This window comes from Podarcis liolepis, assembly GCF_965112155.1.
Source record: "Podarcis liolepis genome assembly, chromosome: 9".
NCBI classification, from domain to species: Eukaryota; Metazoa; Chordata; class Lepidosauria; order Squamata; family Lacertidae; genus Podarcis; species Podarcis liolepis.
This window is the reverse complement of record NC_139564.1, coordinates 50219168-50244762: the sequence shown is the minus strand read 5'-3', so window position 1 is coordinate 50244762 and position 25595 is coordinate 50219168. Positions and strand designations below refer to the sequence as shown.

At 39.8% G+C, this 25595-nt stretch overlaps 1 protein-coding gene and 1 long non-coding RNA gene across 53 annotated transcripts in view; one reads left to right on the top strand and one right to left on the bottom strand.

Moving 5' to 3' along the window:
- Window positions 1-159, top strand: part of LOC310686249 — a 65857-nt gene extending 65698 nt beyond the window's left edge. For 2 of the 3 annotated variants that reach the window (XR_014515787.1, XR_014515788.1), the window contains exon 4: window positions 24-159. This is a non-coding gene — a long non-coding RNA (uncharacterized lncRNA). The remainder of the gene's footprint in view (window positions 1-23) is intronic. The other variant, XR_014515789.1, reaches the window with a different exon arrangement.
- The window catches only part of TENM3 (teneurin transmembrane protein 3), a 1268022-nt gene that overhangs the window by 36330 nt on the left and 1206097 nt on the right, over window positions 1-25595 (bottom strand). For 40 of the 50 annotated variants that reach the window (XM_083459440.1, XM_083459473.1, XM_083459433.1 and 37 more), the window contains 8 exons: window positions 18592-18808; window positions 16760-16879; window positions 16348-16609; window positions 12156-12423; window positions 11082-11225; window positions 6784-7033; window positions 6403-6423; window positions 34-266 (listed from right to left, as the gene is read on the bottom strand). In XM_083459440.1, coding sequence (XP_083315566.1) covers window positions 34-266; window positions 6403-6423; window positions 6784-7033; window positions 11082-11225; window positions 12156-12423; window positions 16348-16609; window positions 16760-16879; window positions 18592-18808 — 1515 coding nt within the window. The remainder of the gene's footprint in view (window positions 1-33; window positions 267-6402; window positions 6424-6783; window positions 7034-11081; window positions 11226-12155; window positions 12424-16347; window positions 16610-16759; window positions 16880-18591; window positions 18809-25595) is intronic. The other 10 variants (XM_083459436.1, XM_083459441.1, XM_083459447.1 and 7 more) reach the window with 1 other exon arrangement.

The window sequence follows — 25595 nt, the reverse complement described above, 5'->3', positions numbered from 1 at the left end:
TTTTGCTCTTCATAAATTGACAGTTTCCTCCACCTTTGGGGCTCATGAGTGTCGCTTCTACAGCCTTGCCACCATCACCACATCTGGCTTCGTCAAATGGAAGGCACTGCTCCCCAGTTCCTGCTACCACTTCAGCATTTTTTGTCAAGTCCTTTGCCCCAGTGAGTGACTTTGGACGGTAAATCCTTCGTGTGTTGGTGTCAGAAACATACAATTCTCCTGTGACTGGGTCAGTTGCAAGGTAGTATCTATGAGCCGGGTTACTGCTGCAGAAAGGGAAACAACACGTTTTAGCACAGTAAGCAATATTCACTATTACATTTCAAAAGACAGTCTATCAGTTGGACTTAGAAAGCAAATAATTGAAGGAAGCAACCCCTGTTGCCATTCAAAAGTTAGAGTGAAGAAGGCAGCCATAGCTGAGTGTGGTGGAAGTGATCTTAACACACATTCTTAGTCTTGGGGACCAACAGCTCTGAATGCAGCAAATCTGTGTTCAAACCATTTTTACTGCACTGCAGTGTCCATCTCACTTCACCCCTAGTCATAATGGTATCAAAAAGGCCCAATAAAAACATGGTATGCTTGCTTCTTACTTTCTGCAAAGTATTTTCAAGGGTGGGAGGGGGAACAGAAAGTGCTGGTGTGCTGCTGTTGTTTTAAACACATTGTATGTTATGTGTGAACTCTGCTGACTCTGAAAAGAGAATGTGTAAGCGAAAATCAGTGGTTTTGTTTGAAGTAAGTGTTTAATGAAGGGACGCGGGTGGTGCTGTGGGTTAAACCACAGATTCTAGGACTTGCCGATCAGAAGGTCGGCAGTTTGAATCCCCGCAACAGGGTGAGCTCCCGTTGCTCGGTCCTAGCTCCTGCCAACCTAGCAGTTCGAAAGCACGTCAAAGTGCAAGTAGATAAATAGGTACCACTCCGGTGGGAAGGTAAACAGCATTTCCATGCGCTGCTCTGGTTTGCCAGAAGCGGCTTAGTCATGCTGGCCACATGACGCGGAAGCTGTACGCCGGCTCCCTTGGCCAATAAAGCGAGATGAGTGCCGCAACCCCAGAGTCGGCCACTACTGGATCTAATGGTCAGGGGTCCCTTTACATTTACCTAAGTGTAATGTTGGTTAGTTAAAAGTTGGTTAGTGTATTGTTGCTTTGCAATTGAGAAACAGTCAAATAAATACATATATTTAAAAGACGTGAGGAGTGTTGATGTATGGATTCTTCCACCTTGCGGAAAGGTAATAGAATAAACACCGTTTTGGTTCCTTTTAATTATGTAAATGTGCAAACGTCATTTTGAGTATTACCTTCAAATCAACAGCACTGGATTAGATCACTCTACAGCCTATGTTTTTCAAATTGCACCTATGTCACTAACTATATTATTTCAAGTAATCTAGGCCACTTGAGTACATGATGCATAATATTCATAAACAGAAGAGACTGTTCATGCTACTGATTGGAAGGCATGTGATTACTGGATGTGATTTAACAGGTCAGATGGCATGTTTTAGAAGTAGTTCAGTTTCTTGTCTTAAGTCACCTTAAATCATTGCAAACCTTCACATAAAACTACCGAATATGCTGGACCATCCTTCTATGAAATAAAGCCACTTTTCAGAAAACATAGAGCACATGACACCATAAACCTTATACAACTGAAACATTTCTCTCCTATGGAATGAGTAGCTCTAGAGAATACATTTGTTGCTCAAAGATACAATCCAGAAGCTTAATTAGTTGCATCTATGACAGAGGATCTGAGTTATGGTGCTCAGAACTGAAATGAATATATAGATGGCAGTGCTAGTGCCTGCTAACACACAGAGCCCAAGCGCCACGGCAGTCAGTTGCATCTCTAATGTGTTTGCAAATGCAGTGCTAAAATGTACCTACCAATCTTGGTGATATCTGAGCATCTGTTCACAAAACGTAGTGCCTCGTATTTCATAAATATAACACAGTGCTAATGTACTTCTGTTTGCAAAAGGCAACCGAGGCCAACATAAACAAGTTGTGAACAAATTATATCTTGAAGCACAGACATTTCTGAAGTATACAACTAAAGCAATGTAACATCCAAAACAAAATAAAACAGCAACAGAATAGGCACAAAATAAAATAAGCAACATGGTATAACAATACTGTGAAAGAGCTAAAACCACTAAACATTTTTAAAGACTGAAAAGCCCAGGAAACCATAAAGGTCTTCACCTGGCACTAAACTGGTGAGCCCCTTTAGGTAGGTTATTCAATTACTAGGGAGCCACCACAAAAAAGTCCTATCTCTACCTCATCACATTTAGCATGGGAACTTGAAGAAGCACCTCTATGTAGATGACTTTAGGACCCAAGCAAGTGGTGGAGTTGATTGTCAGGTAACCTGGTCCAAAGCAGAGGGAAATTTAGGGCAGTGCGACTGGTTCCACTGCACTGGATACGGAGGCTAGGGGGTGCTGCAGAGCTTCACGACTAGGAAGTAGTCAACTGAGCAGGAAAAGGGTTTTTATTTGCCTTTTTTAAACTTCTGAATGCTCTGTTAACTAGATTTAGCTTTTCTCTATTTCTGAGAACTAGCCATGTAACTTAAAAGAGGTTTTTGTGCAACCCTGAACCTAAACTATGATGGTAATAATAGATTTGAAAAGATATATGTGCCTTTTTATATATGTACTTTTAATCTCTGTTCATTAATGTGCTTATTTGTTATATGCAATTCTTTTTTTGAACAGCACCAGGTGTATTGATAGTGCTTTAATTATTGGCATAAAAAAATCTTTATATAAAATCCAACTTTGGATAAGTTTCAGGGCAATTAGTTTGGTTATAGAATGATGAACAGTTTGAAATTAAAGCTTAAAACATAATTTGCAGTATATTGTGGTTGGTTGGATTTTTAACCAATGTACTCCATCATTGATAAAAGGAGAAAGTGAACACGCAACATACACACCCAATTTACTATTTGCATGGTGAAAAAGAACGGCCCCAAATAGTATATTAATGTAAGGAAAGTTATCTTTGGGGTTTTATAGGTGGAGAAATTTTAACTTAAATGGTAGAAATGGTCTGTACAGCTTTAGGTAGAGACCTACATGAGTGAATGCCGTATCCTGCTCCCCTGCCAAAAAAAACCGCACAAAGAAAACACGATGTCAGGGACAAAACTAAACTAGAACCTGTCTCCCTAACATGTTATGTTTCTACGTGGGGGAAATTTCTATACAGCAGAGCATTCAATAATCTGGAGTCCCACGTGCATCATGAAAAGGTACAGCTGAGGAATTAGTTTACTACCTCAGCCTTGGTTGGGGAAAGATGTCAAATGATCAATGTTCATAGTTATATAACTGCCCTGTAAGCAATTAAGAACAAATGCTCAATAAAGACGGGACATAGTCTAACCACTGTGTAAGCTTTATACCAGCATATGAGGATGAATGCTGAATGAACAAGTCATCTGATTTCTTTGCCATTAGGATTATTAAATCAATGAAAATGTGTGGATAATTCTAGTGGAGGCTCCTGACAAGTACAAATTTCTAACATGAGTAGAGAAATCATTTTAGTACAATTTTGAAAATGACACTAGCTGTGCTATTGCCTGCCCCGCACAAGGTAGATGAATCTCTGAAGAATAATCATTAGCATGCTCCATGAGAATCCACGGCACTGAAAATAACCTCAACTCAGGAGACTTCAAAGACTTTGCGCTCTAGAGATCGACAATAATAATCTCGGCTGGCTGTAAAATGGCTGTTTTTGACTAACATGGGATATTCCCTTCTTTCTATTGAAACAAAATCTTTACCTTAATGTAGGCATTACAGGGCATACTTGGTGTAGTAAAAATCCTTCATAGACAGAAAAATATCCAGTCTCTGCTACTGCAGTTGCCTCTGCAGCTCTTTATACATCTTTGTATTTCTCTAGGGAATCTCTGTAGTAGTAGACTAATCTCAAAGATGTTGAACTCAACATTAATACACAATTGCCTGCTTCCCTCTAGAAATGTCCTTTGTAGCAGAACCACACTAGTCTATCCAGGAAGTGCAACTCATATAACATTGAACATGCAACTATTTTTGCCTGAAGTTCTCCAAAGGCTAAAGACTTTCCCCACTAAAGACAAGTGGATTACTCCAGAAGAATGATATATGGATCACACATTCACTTTCCCTATTCCAGTATTTGAGAGTACGAGTGCTGTATAATATAGTTAAATCACAGAAAATGGGTATGACTTAACATATGTTCTTAATTCCCCAATATGCTTAGCAACAGATGAACAACAGAATGGAGCCATGTGTAACAACTTTTGAATGCATGTCATATTTTGCATTTGGTATAATATTAAAATGTGAATTTACAAAGTATTCTATCTAATGATTGTTAAAGCATCAGCTGGTTTCAATGGACAGAGGGCACTGGTTGTTGTTTTTTTTAAAGCAATAATGAACCTTCAGAATGATATGAGAACAGCTGACAGCTATGCTTATAATTTAAAATAAGGGTGCATATTATATTTAGTCATGGAGAAAATGCTACTTGCCGACACTACACAAAGCAACATATGTGAAACATTAATTCTGAAATATAAAAAACCTTTCACAGTTAAGGAAGAAAACACACATGAGGCAGTAGAACCAGAAGCCCGAGTGAATTTCAACAGAAACCAGACGTAATATAATAAAATGTAGGTCTCTGGGGATTTGTGTAAGAGGGGGAGAAAGACCAAAAATAAAGATGAAGCATGCATGATAATAAGGGGGGTTTCTTAATGTCACCCTGCATTTTGCCTGACACATTTAGCAGCTGTGGCACACAGCAGTGATGTAATGCATGTGTCTAGCAAATAATTTCAGACTGAACTCTGCCCACTTCATTCTAGCTAGTGGCAGTCACTGTGATCACAGAACAGAAAGCAAAGCGCTGTCCATGCTGTTTTATCACCCTCCTCTTTAAAGATATGCCTAGCCGTAATTCAGTGTGAATCATCTACACTTTGCTCTTATGAAGATAGGATGTTGCCATGTCATATACTGAGTTAAAGGTAAAGGGACCCCTGACCATTAGGTCCAGTCGTGGCTGACTCTGGGGTTGCGGCGCTCATCTCGCTTTATTGGCCAAGGGAGCTGGCGTACAGCTTCCGGGTCATATGGCCAGCATGACTAAGCCGCTTCTGGCGAACCAAAGCAGCGCACAGAAACGCCGTTTACCTTCCCACCGGAGCAGTACCTATTTATCTACTTGCACTTTGACGTGCTTTCGAACTGCTAGGTTGGCAGAAGCAGGGACTGAGCAACAGGAGCTCACCCCGTCACGGGGATTCAAACCGCCAACCTTCTGATATCGTCAAGTCCTAGGCTCTGTGGTTTAACCCACAGCGCCACCCGCGTCCCTATACTGAGTTAAAGGTAAAGGGACCCCTGACCATTAGGTCCAGTCGTGGTCGACTCTGGGGTTGCAGCGCCCATCTCGCTTTATTGGTCAAGGGAGCCGGCGTACAGCTTCCAGGTCATGTGGCCAGAATGACTAAGCCGCTTCTGGCAAACCAGAGGAGCACACGGAAACGCCGTTTACCTTCCCGCCAGAGCAGTACCTATTTATCTACTATTTATCTATACTGAGTTAGACCTCGGCTAATGTGTTTGTCTGCAGTGACTGATGCTCTCTCTCTGGAATCTGAGATACGAGTCTTCCTTAGCGCTACCTGGAGATGCCAGGGATTGTTCTGCCATTGAGCCACATAGCTGGTTTTGTTCTCCACTGCTAAGTGGCGCAGGCATGCTGCACACATAACATGCCCATCACTGGATTTCTGTATCATTGGTTATTATAAACCTGGCAGCTGAATGTTTGAATTGACTCCACTGAAACACACAGCATTTCAGGTGATGCAAAGACAAAATGAAAGTTCTGTCTGTGGCATTCAGGGCAAGGATAGAACAATGAAAAGGAGAGGATGTTGGTGAATGAGTGAGGCAGGGATTACATAAGCACATCAAGGAGGAAAAATATGAGCAATACCTTACAGACAGGCTGGAAATGGAAAACAAAAAGTGATGGGGAGCAAGCAATGTTTTTATTTGTTTATCTAGTCATTTCAGACATTTATACCCTATCCTTTAAATGACTTTCCTGGGATACCTTATGATAAAATATAACTATTTTAACTAGGACGGGGAAAGAATTTGGGTTATGTTGAATAGTAGCAATCTTCCAAACTTACACCTCTCTACGATTTAAGGCAAAAATAGTCATTTTTATAGAGCACTCCTTCCTTATGATCATAACAATTTTTATAGCACTTCAATCTATTGAATTTATTTGTTCATTCTTTTTTAAAGGAAAGAACACTTTGAACAAAAAGTACGAACATGCTTAAAATGCTTACCTATGTCTAAAATCTTTATTTCTTGGTGGGAAGGCAAGGAAAGGAAGAGCAAAAAAAACAGTATTAGAAAAAAAGTTAGATGAAAAGTTGTTAAAAGAGGGAACAGTAAATAGGTAATGGTGCTGATAAGGTTGCTGATTGTAATTCCATTCAGTCATTTTTTATCATCTGAATAGCTGAGATATTTTGACAGCTATCTCCATGAGTAAATGGCTTGAGAAAATGTCCCATCTTTCTTCAACCTCATTTTAAAATATTATTTTTAAAGCATTTGCATTTTTATTACAGTGTTCAGGTGTATATGGAAACATGGTATCATAAAATGACTGATTCATCACATAATCTCAAAACCAAATTTTTTAGGAGTAGGTAAAGATATACCTTAGTTCAAGAACACTTGTTACATTTCCAGATGGGAATATCCGTCGAACATAGTTAAAATCCCCTACGTACAGGCTTCCATCAATACCACAAGCTAAGGCAACGGGAGCCAAAAGCTTATTGCCGTCTGCTTGACCATTGCAACTTGGGCAAGAAATGCTACGTCGTCGACCATTGCCCATTATACTACTGACAACTGGTGGCTGCTGAGAGATGAACTGATTTTCCCCATTGCCTTTGTAGAGGATTCCTGGAGAAAACACAAATATGGTTTCCTACATCAGTGGAGTATTTTTGTCAGTTACAAATTTTGATCAGAAAACACTAAATACATTTAATATTCCACACTGGGACTATATTTCAAAGGTGCCAAGATCAAGAGAGAGGACAATGACCACCACGCTGGTTCTCCTGAAATTCAAGAGAAGCTGCTATCTGGAAGTGGCACTTTAGAAGTCTGTTGCACATGTGGCCATCCATTTCAATCCCACCCACTGAATGAAACTCTTTGTGAAAAAGGATCAAAATATCACTATTCATATTTACAATCAGCTCAGAAGGTAATCAGAGCAACCACAGCAAGAGAAAAAAAGTATATAAGATAACAGTGATGTTTTTAATAACAAACTTCTATGAAAAGTTGGCAAATGCTTAAAAGAAGGATACATCTGGAAAAGTAGAAATAGGCAGAACTCGTGTTTGCAACAGTTACTTTGGGGCAATCCAATAGGGAGCAATGATATACAAATGGGTGCTGTGCATGTGCTTCTCATGGCTGAGAAGCTGAGCTGTTCCTGTGCAACCCCCCACTGGATTGCCATAAAAAATTGCTCTCTGACCTAAATACTGGTTCTATGTTCCTTCTCCTCTCTCCCAAGCAGGCAACTCATACTATTCAAAGCCACTTGACTTGACAATCACCCAAACTGGATTTTTTGGCTCTGGGAAACATACATGGTACCCATTTGCATGTGCATTTTTCTCAGTTGCATTTGGGTGAACATTAGTTTGGAATGATGCATTCCTGTTCGTTTATTCTGTACTGTTAGAATAAATTGCTTACATATGTCCTGTTACGCATCACACACCCACAACATTATACCAGTAAACTATTATTGTAAATAAGTTTTCTGACAGCCTCAATTTCCCATTGTCAAATGGTATTATTTTACGCAAAAGAATAAGTTGTCTTTGCTAGCAGAGCCCGGCTCTGTAATGTATCTGCAGTTCTGTACTCATATGTCAAACACAACAAAAATGTTTGGGCAAGAATCACTGGGAAAAGACGAAGCATTTCTCCAGGATCATTTTTATGGCCTTCACAGGAAATGTGGGGAAGCAATATATGTGCCTAATATTAGGCTTCCACGGTTACAACTATATTTTGTTCAAACATTGCCACTATCCTCATTATTATCCTGATTAATGACTCAGTCAAGGTCTGCTGTGAGAGCTGTCTGCTATTACTGTTACACTTATTCCACAGTAAATCTCAATGTGTTATAATCCATGCAAACCACATGTCACTTTGTACTGTATAGCAATACTTGCTTTATTGATCAAGTGTACAATATTTCAAAGATAACAGTACTAATGAATTTATTTTTGTCCCACAATAACTGTTAAAATACATTTAGGAAGTTCTATGACAGCTTTCTCCACCCTAGATTACTTTTAAGTTGAATTTCAATGGGTAAATATTTTCCATAAACAGAACATGTTCCTTGGGCTGTGCCAATTACTTTTCTAATGCCATGCAATCTGAGAGAGGTATACCAGAGGACGGACAACATTATGAAATAAGAGAAAATGAAAATGGCTTATGAAATATAAAAGAAAAGCCATGTAAATGAGGCTGCATCATAACAGCACATGGATTACATTTCCCCAAGAAAAGTTGGAACGAGAATGCGCTAATGGAATCTGAAATCCCCTTCCTATGATCACATCATTTATGACAATCAGGAAACCATAATTTTGCTGAAATAGCTGAGTTCTATAATTTTCATCAGAGGTATCATACAAGTCAGCACTCAGCACTATGGTACCTGATTTATTCTGTCATTACTTTGAAAAATTGCCCTTTCGCATCTCTCTTCTATTACCACAGGGGGAAAGATGAACATTAGAATATTTATTGCAGTGATTCAGGGTGTCCGTATAAACACCTGTCACTGTCTTTGCTCCCATGTGAATAAATTTCCCCAGCTCATCCACCCTGTCATTACAACTAGCCACTTCATTTATTCAATTAGACAGGCATCACTTTGAAAAGTCATTACTTGTCAAACAGTCTCCTGAGCATAAATTTAGGAGCATAGCTGACTCACCTTACGATCAGAAACTACTGAACAACAAAATGAGGAAAATGAATGTACACATAATTATCTCAGTGCTTACTTGCTTTCTGCCAGTTCCCATGATAAGTTGAATTGGCATTCAATGGCAGTACACTTATTAACCCTTGCCTCCCAGTGAAATGTACCATATTCACATGAAAAGAAGTCTCTCTGTAACTAATCCCATAATAGCTAGAATTACATACCAAGAAACATGATCTTGTTAACTAGTCCTTAGACATCATTTCTGTGTCCTCTGGCTTCCATAACATTCTGCATCCTGGCCTCCTCCTTTCTAAGATAGGTCTTTGCCTATCTTAAATCTGAGATCATTTCTTTCCTTCCATTACATAACTTCCAGTCAACATGAGTGTCATTAGTCACCTTTACTAAGCACCTGTGTGTCATTGCCGCCTGCAGTTAAATGGCAGGCACATATCACTCTAAAACTGGCAGCGTTCCAATGACAGGAGAAATATTTCCTCCATGCAACTTGTAATGTGTTTCATAATATGGAAGGAAATATACATGTTGCTATATTGCAGTTGTAGCTGGAGTCATACTGCTATGGAAGTCCCAATATATTTAAGCATAAACTGTTTGAATGAAGAAGCTTCATGGGGCATCAAGCAAACTGTTTAATTGAAACAATAAAGCTCTCCAGTAAATCAGACATATTTACTTGAAAACCACAAGTGAAAAGGGAGCTTGTGCCTGAGTAAGTGTACTTAGGATCACAGTTTAGCTGCTAAACAACAACAACATCATCATTAGTGATGGCAGAGAAGAAAAAGGTTGGATAAAGCAGGTCAAGCAGAGAACTATGGGAAGGAAACATGGGTTTTCCTTTTCCTTTTTTTGAAACATGGATTTTTATCAGAGATTTAAGGGGGGGGAATGCAGTAAATACTAGAGATTTAAAAGAAGTAAAAGAATAAAAGAATAGTTGGAATTAAAGAATAAAGATATGTAAAAATGAGTAAAGGAAAGTTAATGAAGCAGGGAAGAACCACTACAAGGAACCAGAAATGGAAGGAAAATGTATGAAGTTTTTGGAAGTGAGCCTCAGGTACGCAGCAGAATTCAGAAGGGGGGGAGCAACTTAATGACATGTGCTAGCGCCATATCTGATTCTTTTTAGCTCTGAAAGGAATTGGTATTGGAGACGAGTAGGAATGGTGTCTATTTCCTGCATAGGTAAAGGTAAAGGGACCCCTGACCATTAGGTCCAGTCGTGGACGACTCTGGGGTTGCGGCCCTTATCTCGCTTTACTGGCCGAGGGAGCCGGCGTACAGCTTCCGGGTCATGTGGCCAGCATGACTAAGCCGCTTCTAGAGAACCAGAGCAGTGCATGGAAATGCCGTTTACCTTCCCGCCGGAGCGGTACCTATTTATCTACTTGCACTTTGATGTGCTTTCGAACTGCTAGGTTGGCAGGAGCAGGGACCGAGCAACGGGAGCTCACCCCGTCACGGGGATTCGAACTGCCGATCTTCTGATCGGCAAGCCCTAGGCTCTGTGGTTTAACCCACAGCGCCACCCTAAAAACCTCCCCCTCCCCCAATAACATATTTGTATAAAATACATTTCCCCACCAAATATTCGAATTGACAATGAGAGGCTTAGGAAACACTTATTTATTTGCATAGAAATATAGTGAGGCAATAGAGGAGCAATAATGCTAGCTGTACTTGACACAGTTCCATGGAAACACATCTGGTGGGGGGAGACTAGGCACAGCATAATGCTTTTATGTAGTATGAAGAGGAAAACATTTCCTGGTGTTGGCATGGACTGAAGCTATGCTTATAAATTTGACATTAATTCAAATTAAAGAATAATTCTAGGATAGTCATGAATGCGTATTACTCATAAATTTTGTTTGACAGACAATGAATTAATTACATAGTCAGTATGAGTCCAGGAAAAAAGAATATTAAAATAAAATGGAGACTTACCATTCTGAACATCCAGGACGTGATGCTTATCTAGGGTCCAGCCCCCCATGTTGGAGGCATCCAATTCATAGCCTTGTAAAATAGCTGTCCGTTTTTCCCACAGTGTTAGATCCAAACAAGATTCATATTCATAACCTACAGATACTGCAATTAAAAATAAAATTATTTATTTATTTTTAAACTACCCTTCCTCTCTAGATACCTGAAGACAGGTTCTACGTACTTTCACTGAACAGGGTTTCCAATTACAGGGAGGTTTCTTGGCATGTTAACACAACACACTTAGAATATCAGTTTTTCCTCTGGGTTAGTGTTAGATACAATCTAGAAAATATATATTTATAATTTTCAACAAATCTTTTGCAGGGATGGAGGTGACACACCTGTATAGCCTGCATGGGTAGAATAAGTTCAGGAGTCCCCTGTACTGTGTTTTGTCAACTCTAGCAATTATTCAGGGAGCAAATTTTAATCTGTGACTGAAGTTTCAGTCAATTAATTGTACTGACTGATTAAAGCTTGAAGCTCTATATACACATGATATATTGATGCTCACTTGAAATAATTTAAAACCTTGAGTTGTTGAAAAACATCAGATGTTTAATAGCAATTTAAGGCAATTAAAATCATTTTGTTTTTTGAAAGCACCACAGGCAGTCCAAGACTTTTTCTGCGAAAATGATGGTGCAACTATTTCCCCCATCTTAAGTCTGTCTCAGACCTGATCAACACAGTCCTCACAATTTGTTACTTCCAGGTACTAGTTTGGTTAGATGTGATAATTACAAACGAAGTGTAATTCCTTTGTGATTTTACAGTTCCATTCTTTTTATAAAAATGAAAAAATATGTCTATACCACATTTCAACTCTAAGAAGAGCCCTCAAGTCAGCTTACAACAATTTACTGTTAATAGTAAGCTGTTGTAACAGTAATTGTTAACAGTTATAAGTTTAAATTCATTCTACACAGCATACTGAACTTCTCGTATATCTTCATTATTAAATATTATTCTATGTTTTCTAGATAATGCAAACAAGCAAACAAAACCCATAATAACACAAATAAGACCTACCAACAGCTTCAGATAAACCATAGACCTTTTGGTTATACGCGTCAGTTTTATCCCATATGAATGTGTAAGCCAAATTTGGGGATGCAGGGAACCATTTTTGGAAAAGTCTTCCCACCACTGCCACCATGAGATGAACCTTCATTAAGTTAAATGGTATCACTGACTGCGTCATGGTGATCTTAAGAACGGATTTATACCCTGCAGCTCTGGAGCTTAAATAAGACAGTTTCAAATCAGTTCCTGGGACTGTGGTCTCCTCATGTAGTACCTAAAAAATAAAAAGAGGGAAATGACAAATTAATCTCAACTAGCAAGAATTTTAGTGCATGTGATTGATTAGAAACTATCAGAAATACGTTTTCTGTAGAAGGATGCAATTGTTTAAACAATTATTGGGCTGACTACCTAAACTTCTGAAGCATGATGTGATTTTTTTTTTAGGATGAATATATGTGAAAGTTTTACAACCATATTTCCTACAGCAATTGCTGCATCAATGGATGTACTAGCTAGAAAATAACTGTCACATATATACATGTGTACAAAATACTGTGATCTGAGTTCTGTAAAAGACAATGGTTTAGGAAGGAATGGTCTGTATGCCTCCCCTCCTTCATGAGCCCGGCTTGGTGCTGTGATCTTTTTTTTTTTTTTGAAAAATAATATTTATTACTTTTCCAACAATTTAAACACAACACTACAAAAAAAAGAACAATACAATACAATACAAAAACACTACATAACACTGACACATTAAACTAACATAGCCAAACAAAAACAGTTTAAAACACATCAAACAATTTCAGTATCTTATCTTTCATTCACTTATTTCCACGACCTCCTCACATCTCCCTTTTTGTATTCCACTTCTGTTAGTTGTTTCAGGGTGCTGTGATCTTTGTGTGTTTAAACCAGAAATTTAAACCAAGATTTCATCCTGCTCTGAAATTCTGGTTGGTAAATCCAGCAGGACTGAAGCACAGCAGCCATCACAGGACAGGCATGCACACATGCCCTTCTGCTTGGAAGTCCTTTTTATTTTGGAACCTTTCTATCTGGGAAATCTGCCTCTTACGGTCCAATCAAACTTATTTCCTGTCTTGCACCAGGGTTGAGGCTCTGGTGAACAGGATGACCGTGTATCCTGCAAAACCCCTGGGAGAGTTGCCTTTTCAGGTTAGAGGGAAATGGTACTCAGCCTTCACATCAGCTGCTTCTGGAGTCTGATGAACCACTGGTGTGTTTGGCCCTTCTGACATCATCTGTGTAGTACAGCAAGAGGATGGTGCATGGAGACATACCCCTGGGAAAGTGGAGTGGCACCTCACTTCTTTTACAGAGATGAGCTGCTCTTCTTTAAAGTCTAAACATACCCCTCTCTGATTTTCCTGCTTCTACTTACTATATTTCACAATTTAGTTCTAATTACTAATTACTATGGTTTTGTTGTATGGCATTTCAAAATATTGCCTTCAGAATATTTACATTGGCAATTTTTCAAGGAAGATGTTTAAAACAGAAATTTTCTTTCCTTTCTTTCTCAAGCTAGATGGCTGCCTTAGGGAAAGCTTCCTCATGCATTCTGATCAATATTCAACCCTTTCTCATATCAGGAGAGCACAATGATTCAATCTTCTTTTTAGAGCCTTTCTTGCCTAGAAAAGTGTGTGGGTGATAGTTAGACAAGATGGGTTTCTGTCTTCCATGGATTGAGATAGTCAATCATCTTTATTTCATTCAAGACTTCCAACTAGATTTTTTTCTTAACCACACCACTAAAGCTTTAGCTGTAAAGCCACCAAACAGCTCCATTAAGATGAGAAGATTTCTAAAAAGACAACGATAAATCTCATATAACTAAAATATGGTACCTCTGAAACACATAAAGCTCAATTCTCAGGATGTTGGCCACCAACTCAAAAAGCTGCCTCAAAGTTCGCCTAACCCAAGCTTCCAGGTAGGAGCCATCAAGGAAAGATCTGCACTGCTCAGCAGCATTCCAGTTTAGGAGGTGCTGCAGTCTAACTGGTTCTGCAAGTGCATGTTGATGCCATCCAGGCAATTTGCAGGGCAATGCAACAGCCACCATGGCCAAGTTTGGAGAGAAGCATCTCCCTTTGCAAGATCTCAGGGCACACCATGCTTCATGTGGCTCCATGAGCTCTCATACGGTGGCAGGAATCATTAAGAAGTCCTGCCTCACTGGTTAACAGTATAAGCAGTATTCAATGCAAGTCTTACTCAAAGTAGACCCACTGAAATTAATGGCGCTAAGCTATGCTCATTAATTTAAAACTGAGCAAAAACTGGGGTCTCCCTTCTCCCAAACAGAATCCTGCAATTGTGGGTTAGGTCTTGAGAACTGCAAGTGGAAGGAAGCTCTGTCCCCTCCTCCCCCTGAAAAAAAACCCTCTGTGGGGAGTGGGAGGGACCCCTTTCAATAGCATGGCATAGGGTGTGGGTGGCAAGTGCTGCCACCTGATCTTGGATGGGGCAGTTGCCCAGGCTTCACTGCATACTGTTCAAGAAAATGAGCCCAAGCTGCATTCTGGTGTTTCACTTTTTCCTTTGTCTAGCTGGGAGCAATGAACAACAAACTTTAGTTTTAGTGTGGTGTCTGAACCAGTGCTTATGGATTGTTTCTCCCAAACAACCATGTTCAGGAAGCCAACAGCAAAATTTGGCTTCACGTGGTAATTTGTTTGGACAGAAACAAATCATGAGTGTTGACTAAGATACCAAACTAAGTCAAGGATTGTCTTACATTATGATTTGAACAAATCATACACCTTGGCTTAATGTTATCTGTGATTGCTGTTCTTTTCTGCCACCAGACTGTCCTGGCAAACAGTAAAGTGTTAATAAAGCTTTGAATCCATAACTAGAGTAGCACACTGGTATGATCTGAAAATGATGCAGAATGTTGCCAACTCATTTTACTACTGTAGCTGATTCTAGTGAAGGAAAACCAAATGGAAATGAACTTATTTGTTTTGTTTTTCAAGTTATCACTTACACATACTTTATATGTCTTGCTTGATAATTTCTTTGAAAAATTACACTGTTCACTTGCAAGAAAGCCTGGAACTGTATTGATTTATTGTGACTAATGGTTTTTGTGAGAGATGAGGATATTCAATATTATGTATTGTGCATCTGAGCTTAACATTCAGCCCTTGGGAATTATATATATGCGTCACTTCTACAACAGAAAGTAAGAATCCTGTGAGTGCACGGAGTTTGGAGAAAGCACCCCTATAATTTATGTTTTCCTGCAAAAATACATATCAGATATGTATTAGCAACAGCGCTAATGTGCCCACACATCATAAAAAAGCTATTCATATTAGTACAGTTTAAATAAAATCAAGGTGTGAAAGTTTACTTTTTTATTAAAATAATCCTTTCTTTCAAAGCACTTTACCGAGAGGCTTGTAAATTATTAATTTTAATTGTTTATAGACTTGAGTTTAGACATTTCATCAGCTACTGCCAAAAATCAAAGCTATGTTGCCACGGGTAGTATTTTGAAACTAACTTTTGATCTCATCTGCAGTAACCAAAGGCAGAGGCATAACAGTGACAGATAAAACTGGCTCCTGCTTAATTATTCTGTGTTTTCCTTTAGGCTTCCAGTCCACATCAACGAATGATTGTGTTTCATCCCCTTCCACCTTACAATGCTAATGGAGTAGGGCATTATGAGTCTAAAACACAAGTTTTATAGCAGAATGTTTTGAGTTGCCTAAATAATATTACATAGCAGTCCTTAATTTCAAAATAAAAACAACTCTTCATTTTGAAACATGCTATAGGTCACACCATGTATTTCAATATGCTGATAACCTTGTAATTCCTAGATCCTTCCCAATGTCTATTTCATTGCAGCCCATATATCCTAAGCAGTAACACATTTCCTTAAATTTTAACTTGCTTTCAGATGCCACATTTAGCTTCCATGGCAAACACTCTGGAGGCAGTCATCACCACAAGGGACAGATTAACTATTGCCATTAACACATGTTAAGGGGGGAGACAAAGCAACCAGGAAAGGGTAGGAAGCCGGGTAGCAGCAGTGGAGTTGACAAGGCACTGAATGTGGGGGCCCTAGAAGGAACCTTGCCCCCAGCCCCCCTTACTTAGAAAGGGTCCTGATTCTCACAAATATATTTGGACTTAAGATGTATTGTACCTGCGTCTCAGGAATAATAGGACTGTCCTCAGGGGAAATCCTGAACAAGGTAGAAAGAGGTGATGATACAATGACAGGATTTGGTCTCACAAATCCACTCAGATCGCAGCTGGGAATGTCATTCTCCTCCTTCTTCATGACCAGGGTGTCCATGACATAGAAGACGTTCCATGGAATCCAAACTGTGTGGTATTGAGTAAGGAAGGGTGACCGTTCGAACACTAGGGTTAAAGATGCGCCTCCATTTGCCACCAAGTCAAACCTAATGTAAATCAGATTATTATTGTGTAAAATGCCTTAAATTTACATCTTGCTCACAAACATATATACAATTTAAATTTGAAGATTCTTATTAAGTTAGGCAAGTTAATTTTCTGTACTGCTATCTCAACATACGTGACATGAAACTTACATTCCATCTTGGCGAGTGATGGTGTACCCATAATCTTGATAATGTAAAAACGACACATTAACTCCAATGAGTGGTGTTCCATCTGCTGTCAATACTTGGCCCCTTATAACAGATGCAAGGCTGTAGGGAAAGGTACAAAATTACAGCAGTTAGTATTTTCTCAAACAAGTACTTCCATGCCAATGTACCAAAGTATAAACATCCTGTTAGTTCACAACGTTGTATACTGTGCAGCCACTGCCTTATTTCAAAACTCATTTGGATCTATAGTCTCTCTGAGATGGTTTCCGTGTACACCTAATTATTTACAGTGTGAATATGACAAACACTTGCATCATACAAATACAGTGGTAACTGATTGGTTTGTTGTCACATGTACACTCAGCAGCAGATCTGGGTTCGCCTCTGTGTTCACATGTGAAAATACTGTCTGCTTATACAGTGGTACCTCGGGTTACATGTGCTTCAGGTTACATATGCTTCAGGTTACAGACTCCACTAACCCAGAAATATTACCTCAGGTTAAGAACTTTGCTTCAGGATAAGAACAGAAATCGTGCTCCGGTGGCGCGGTAGCAGCAGGAGGCCCCATTAGCTAAAGTGGTGCTTCAGGTTAAGAACAGTTTCAGGTTAAGAACGGACCTCCGGAACGTATTAAGTACTTAACCCGAGGTACCACTGTACAGTAGAATCCTGGGCATGTTTATTTAGAGTTCCCACTGAATTCCATGTGGCTTACTTCCTAGTAATGGTATTCAGAATTGAACTGCTGCATCTCGCTTGCTAACTCTGCAAACTTGAGCACCCTCACTTGGTGGTAGGTTTCAATGGGATCAAAATAACTTCCTTCTAAGCCAATGGCTGAAATCTGATAAATATAAGGAGCACCCTCAGTATGAAGCAGGATTTTTATTTTGTTTTGTTTTTTCAAACAAAAGCCTCCTGCGCTGCACTGTAAGAATCTTTTTAAGTTCCATGAATTTTAAAAGCCGTTTATGATATGCTACAGTAGGAGGGAACTGCTGTTTGGATAGACCCCTACTACTGCGAACAATCTCTTGACTGCATATAAAGGGGCTCTCTGGATCACAACCAAAGCATTTTGGATCAGTGTGCAAAATTAATAAATTAGCAATGGTGTTTTAAAATTATAAACTCAAGGCTTTCCTTCTAAACAGCCTATCTTTTTGCACTTCCCTACGGAAAAGTGTTTTGCCAATTAATTTTTAGGCAATCTGTAAATCTGCGGGGGCTGCAAAGCTCAGAATTTAAAGGAGTAATAAGGAACATTTGTGTTACAACTTTTAATCAACCGCTGTGCTCAACTACATTAATGCAGCTAAATTACTGCAGACACAGGAGTTCCAGAGTAAATCATCTACTTTCACTCAGTAAGGCACAGGACACCTGCTTTCAGTTACTAGCTTATTTTCAGGTATATAACCACTCTGCAAAGCACCAGGCAGGCAGCTTCTGCAATCATACTGTCATGCAGTTAACAGTTCTATTACATTAATTCATAATTTATATTATTTACTGAGCTCAGCTTTAAAAGTGCATCACTGTCTTCCCTTCTGAGGCGTTTTCATCACTTTGATACATTTCCAACTGTGCTAACCCAAATCAGCTGGGTCAATGAAGATTTATATAATCCTTAATGGAATGCCCTGTTAGAACTTAGACAGTACACAGTATAAAAAGCTATGTTAAAGCAGTATCGCTGTCTGTCTGAGGTTTTGTACAAAATCAGCCATGCAGAGTCCCAAATTTTGTACTTTTCCAACTATCCTTGAAACAAAGTCTAGCAAAAGGAATTAACAGAAAACCCTCACCTTTTATTGAAAGGGCTTTCCCCAGGAATGACATGGGAGCTGTCCGGTCCTATAAGAAAACTTATCCGATCGTAAAAGGATTTGGCAGCTTGCTGAGATGGTGACTGCTGGCTTTGGCTAATGATATCTTGTGGGTCCGGCAGTCCACGGCAGTAGGGCTGGTTTTGGCAGGAACTCTGCAAACAGCAGTCAGGATCCATGCAGTCAATTAATCCATCTACAGACAAAAAAGTTAGAAGAAAAGGAGCAATACTTCCTATTCATTTCCCCTAATGAGCAATTAAAGACAACAATCACATTCAGCAGTTTTCACAGTGTAAATAATAAGCAAAGATATTAGAAGTTTAGAAGTTATTTCAGGCCTTTCAGAGGAATAATGGACAGATACTGTGCTAAGTAATAATCTGAAAGCAATGAAGAAGAGGGTCCATGTTGCAAATGTGGCATATATAAATTTGCATATTAAAGAAACTCGAGACAAAATAAATAAGAGAAATAGCACACACACAACAGAACTGGATGAATATCTAAAAAGTGCATACAAAAACACAGTTATTATAAATATAATGCAAACATCACAACTGCATAACCACACCAAGGAAAGGCTGAAAACCAGTTTACTTTCCAAGTTAACATGTCAACTGTCAGAATCCTGCCTTTCAGGATCCTAAGCTATAAATCTGTGGCTCCTGTTGTAGTGTGAGACTATGCATCATAGCTGCACTAAAGTAGATGAGAAGACGCCACGCTGAATTTTGCAGGTTTATGTATGTGAACTGTTCCCAACCATATAAACAAGGGTGTGGGTGAGTTGCTCTTTCTGGAAACAGTCTACTCAAAGGCAGCCTTAATGATATTTTTTGGTTTGTTATTTTAAGGGCATGTCACTGGAATAGCCACTATACAAAAGCAGGTGTGTGTGTGTGTTCACGCGTATATATATATATATATATATATATATATATATATATATATGCAGGTTTTGGTGTCTTCGGGTGTCTTCCCGTGTAAGAGTTGGGGTGTCTAGGCGACGTTTCGACAAGGTCTCACTCGTCATCTTCAGGCTGGTGCTTTCGGCTTCTTGTTACTGGAACAGAGCAGGATCTCAGTGTTTGAGTTCCTATAAATACTGTTGAGGGGGTGTGGTGTATAGCCTCCAACGTTCTGGGCAGAGAGGAAGTTCCCAGGTTAGTGTGCCTTTTCTTCTTTTGTTCCTTAATTACTTGAGGGATATCTTGAGTGATTTCTTGAGTGATATTCTGAGTACCACTTAGGTGGGTCATTAAGTGTGGATTAGTTGCTAAAGCTTTCGTGTCTTGACCTCTTGAGCTTGTGAAGAGTTTTTCTGAGAAGATGGCTGTACTGCACTTAGTTGTGCTCTGGCTTGGCTTCGTGTATAGGGGCGAGCTGTGGTTTTGTGCCCTGTGCCAGCCAGATCTGTGTAGGGATTGCAGGGGGGTGCAGCATCCGGAGGTGCCACTATGGTTTGGCTACTGGATGGTGTCTGTAATTTATCTGTGGAGAGGGTCTGGGTTTGGGTCTGGTGTGGTTGATTGGTGATGGCGTTCTGTGTGCCTCTGGTTCTGGTGTCGGTTTTTGTGGGGAGGGCTAATTTCCAGATGTCTGGCAGGCGGGACGTGTCGTCACGCTTGTTCATGTTGTGAGGGTGTTTCTCTATCTCGATGGCTTCCATGATTATTCTCTTGTGGTGATGTTCCATGTTAAAGAGCAATTTGGAATCTGCAAAATTAATTTCGTGTCCTGTTTCTTTCATGTGTTGGAAAAGAGAGGAAGTTTTTTCTTCTTTTTTGACGGCATTCTTGTGTTCTGCGATACGTGCATTTATTCGTCTGTTTGTTTGTCCAATGTACGTGGCTGGGCAGACTTTGCAGGGTATTTCATAGACCCCTTGGTTTTCCAACTGGATTTTATCTTTGGGGTTTCTGAGGATATTGGCTATTTTTTGGTTGGTGCAAAAGGCTGTTTTGATATTGTGTTTATGGAGGATTTTGCTAATTTTATCTGTAGTGCCCTTGATATAAGGAAGGAGGGCCATGCCATTGTTTTCTTCTGTGTCTTGGTTTTTGGGGGGTGTTTCTTTTTGGATTAGCTTCGTAACCCTGTTTTGCTGGTATCCATTGGCGATTAACACATTTGAGAGATTCTGTAACTCAGTTGTCAAGTGGTCTTTGTCAGCCAGGCGTTTGGTTCTGGAGATGAGAGTCTTGGCTACGGAGTTTATTTGTGCAGGGTGGAAAAAAACACACACCAACCGCTACTTACATGCACAATCACACCACCACCCTGCACAAATAAACTCCGTAGCCAAGACTCTCATCTCCAGAACCAAACGCCTGGCTGACAAAGACCACTTGACAACTGAGTTACAGAATCTCTCAAATGTGTTAATCGCCAATGGATACCAGCAAAACAGGGTTACGAAGCTAATCCAAAAAGAAACACCCCCCAAAAACCAAGACACAGAAGAAAACAATGGCATGGCCCTCCTTCCTTATATCAAGGGCACTACAGATAAAATTAGCAAAATCCTCCATAAACACAATATCAAAACAGCCTTTTGCACCAACCAAAAAATAGCCAATATCCTCAGAAACCCCAAAGATAAAATCCAGTTGGAAAACCAAGGGGTCTATGAAATACCCTGCAAAGTCTGCCCAGCCACGTACATTGGACAAACAAACAGACGAATAAATGCACGTATCGCAGAACACAAGAATGCCGTCAAAAAAGAAGAAAAAACAGTATTTATAGGAACTCAAACACTGAGATCCTGCTCTGTTCCAGTAACAAGAAGCCGAAAGCACCAGCCTGAAGATGACGAGTGAGACCTCGTCGAAACGTCGCCTAGACACCCCAACTCTTACACGGGAAGACACCCGAAGACACCAAAACCTGCATTCCTGTACCCGTGAAAATCTACGAAAGCATATATATATATATATATATATATATATATATATATATATATATACCCTCCCTGATTAGGGCCAAAAACACCTCAGGCATCCAGTGGAGATTCACAATGATGCCAACAGCTTACAAGTGATTATTTTCCCAGCTGCAATTCCCCCAAGAGGAAAATCTGATCCTTGATGTGATACATGAAGATATATGCATGCTCAGAATATGAAAAGAATTAGCTGTCCTTGTCACTGCTGGTTCAAATTTAGAACCCTCAATGTTACTAAAAAGGTTTCTGAGAATAGCTGAAAGGTGCAAGATAGAGTAACTCTGTTGAAACTAAGCAAAGTCTAGACAGTGCCCTAAGGGGATAGTACCTAGGAACCCCAGGTATGTTATTCTAGGTAAGTTGGGAAACAATAAAGCATGCTCCCCCCTTCGTCATATCACATGGTGAGAGAGAAAGACCACAACTCCCATCATGATTTACCATTGGCCAAGTTGTCTGGAGTTGAGCCCTAAAACATCCGGAGGGCAACACATTCAATACTGTCTTTCTGACTAGCAGTGGCTGTCGAGGGTTTCAGATAGAGGCTTTTCTCAGTGCTACCTAGTGAATGTGCTAGACTGTTGCCTTGCCTCGATAATGGACTGGATGAGAGCCAACAAACTGAAGCTTAATCCAGATAAAACTGAGACACTGTTAGTGGACAGTTCCCTGGACCAGATGGATAGTAGGTGGCCTGTTCTTGACGGGGCTTACACTGCCTCTGAAGGAGCAGGATGTAGCTTGGAATACTTCTGGGTCCTTAGTGATGCGTTAGTACAAAGCAAACAAGTTCTAAAAGCCACAATGAAATTCAGATTTCATGCAGATGTTGGCACAGCAACAAAGTACCCACAAATTTTTGTGAATTGATACTGAGTACTGTTGCAATTTGAGAAGTTCAAAGTATACCCAGATTTCAAATCACTGCAGAATTTCATTTCAATGCCAGCACAGATATAGCTAACACACATATTGCTGATTTATAAATATTAAATAATTTCCAAGGGGCCTTTAAAGTAGCTTTTATGTGAGGTTATTTGGTTTTCTAGAAAGAGAAGCAGGTAACTGCAGCTTGGCTGCTTCTTGGAGCATATTTAAAGCATTTGAGCTGCAAGTCAGCTTTAAATATTTAAGAACATTTATGAAGATGGATTCTTTTTCCTTTAGAAGAAAGGCTACATTGCTACAAGCAGAGGTAATTTCAGCTGCTCTTTCAGCTGAAAATATATATATATATGAGAACACAATATATGTTCAGCAAATTGAATCTTAATGCAAATCAGTTAATGATGAATACCAGCTTATATAACATAACATAGTAAATACAGACCTGCGTATTTCACACATATGCACAACATATTTAAATACAGAGGTGAATCCCCATTTACGTGGGGATTAGATTCTGCACCCCCTCGCAAGTCAATGAAATCACATACAATGGGGAATACCATGGAGAGTCCTAGTAGCTTATGAGGAGACCCACCCCAGAGCCCAAAGAGGATGTGTGGGGTAGCGCAGCAGCCATTTGCCTGTGCATCAGCTGAGCAAGCCCCGCTGCCCCTCCAGCTCGCACTGAGACCCTCCCCAGAGCCCAGAGGACATCCTCTTCAGTGGTGTAGCGTGGGGGGTGCAGGGGGGGGCTGGCCGCACCGGCCACAACATCGGGGGGGCGCTTGCACTCGCAGCTCTCTGCCCCTACCTGGCTCACTCGGGTTAGGGGGCGCAAATTACTTGCCTTGCCCCGGGTGCTGACAACCCACGCTACCCCACTGATCCTCTTCAGGCTCTGGTGAGGGTCTCCTTGTTAGCCAGAGGCTTGTGGAGGCTGCTCAGCTAATGCATGGAAAAGCTTCCCAGTGCATCAGCTGAGCAGCTCAATGAAGCTACCCCTCCAGCTCATGTGACCAGCTCAGCTGATGTGCAGGGAAGAAGCTTTCCCATGCGTCAGCTGTGCAAGCTCTGCTGCCCCTCAGCTCCTTTTATTATTTCCTACCAGTCTGCTTATTTCTCATTCTCAAATGATCTTTTTTCTGTTCTGCATTTTCCTATCTATCATCTTCTAAAAATGATACAACCTGCTTCTCAGTGCACTGAAAAATGAAAGGAAATATGAAATTGACCTGAAATCGGTAAAATGTATTTTTTTATTTTTTTTGCTTCTATGTCCTATATTTCTCTTATCTTGTGTGTCTATCTTCTTGTCTTGGTAGCAATTATTTTGAGACAAGTTCTATGTATCACTTAATATCTATACATCACTTAGCACAATAACCTTACTGTTTTGTTAGTTTTTAGCCACCACTAAATTAAATGCCATTGAGGGAAACATGATTAATTAGCTAGATCTTAAACTTTACACTGTCACCACAATCCAAAGAGATTAGTAGTATGTGCACAAAATAGCACACATGCGTCTATCCCCCTCCTTCAATTTCCTTTTCATCATATCCCCAAATTACCTTTACAACAACTACAAATTATTGCTAATTATGTATTTATTTACACACATCAGAATGTGTCCTTTGGCTCAGCATTCATAACTCATTTTCCATCTTTCTGGGCTACTTCATTTGTTAAACTGCATGAACATCTAGTGACAGAAGGGTAACACACTATCTTCTTCCAGAAGAGTATGTACGGAGTCCAGAATGTAAACACTTCTGGTGACTTTGCCAACATGTATATTTTCTGCTTAGAAAACATGTTCATTATCTGCTTTCCTGTATGTTCACATCTTAAGATACTGTGGTGCCTCGCAAGACGGAAAACTCGCTAGACGAAAGAGTTTTCTGTTTTGGAGGTGCTTCGCAAAATGAATTTCCTATGGTCTTGCTTCGCAAGACGACAATGCCTTGCGAGTTCCTGTGGGTCCCCCCCCCCTTTTCTAAGCCGCTAAGCCGCTTATCAGCTGATCCGATCAGCAGATAAGCCGCTAAAAGCCGCTAAAAGCGCTAATCCGTCAATGGGCTTGCTTCGCAAGACGAAAAAACCACTAGACGAAGAGAATCACAGAACGGATTCTTTTCGTCTTGCGAGGCACCACTGTACAGGTGAGATTGCCATGTATGTCTTGCAAATGCAGTTTGAGAAATGATGCTTGCTCTTCTCAAAGTATTTTGAAACTTTACAAATATTAACCTATTGACATATTTTGTGTTGTCTGTCACTAATTAAGTTAAAATGCATTTATGATTTTCTTCAAAATGTATTCTCTTAAAAATAACAGAGTAATAGACAAATGGCTTGTCAATCTGGGCTTAAACCAATTTATGTTAGTATCAGTATCCGGTATATTAATTGTTAAAAGCTCTATATTGGCAATAAGTGCTTTTGGGGGCTTTGCTCTGTTTGCTCTATGTTGTCCCGCAGGCAATATTTAGCACAGATGCCATAGAGGAATGCTCGAATTTAGTCATTCATCTTTGTTACTTTATAAATAGCAAATGTACATCTGGCATGTAGACTGCAGGTCATAAAACTGTTTGAGATTGACATCTTCTGAACTAATCAGCTGGAAATGCATTTTTACAAGCCTCCCCACTCACATCAATCAGGAAAAGAATCTCATTTTCACCAGTCAAGATACAGGGACACACTGTTTGTTATTTTTCTATGAAGTTTATCAGCTACTTGCCCAAGCAAGTGACGGATGGTTATGAATCTGGCTCCTTCTAACTTGCAAAAACATTTTTCATTCTCTCTCTCTCTCTCTGTATTTATACAGCTAGTGCATTTTACCAAGTATTCTATTGCCCCATGTGAAAAATAACAAAGGTGAAATCCCTTTACCAAATAATCAGTCTATTGTAGTTGGGACCAAAAACTGCACCTGTCTCTTATGGTTCAACAACAACAATCTTTGTTTGAATTAAGAAAGAAATTAAAAGAAAATCACAGAATGTTGAAGTCCACTAAATTATCATTATAGTACTAGAAGATAGTCTTGCATTTAGAATATCTTAACCCATAGGGCTAAGTCCAACCTGTCAACAAAAATCTAAACTATGGGCTTTTATAAAAATTCTAATTATAT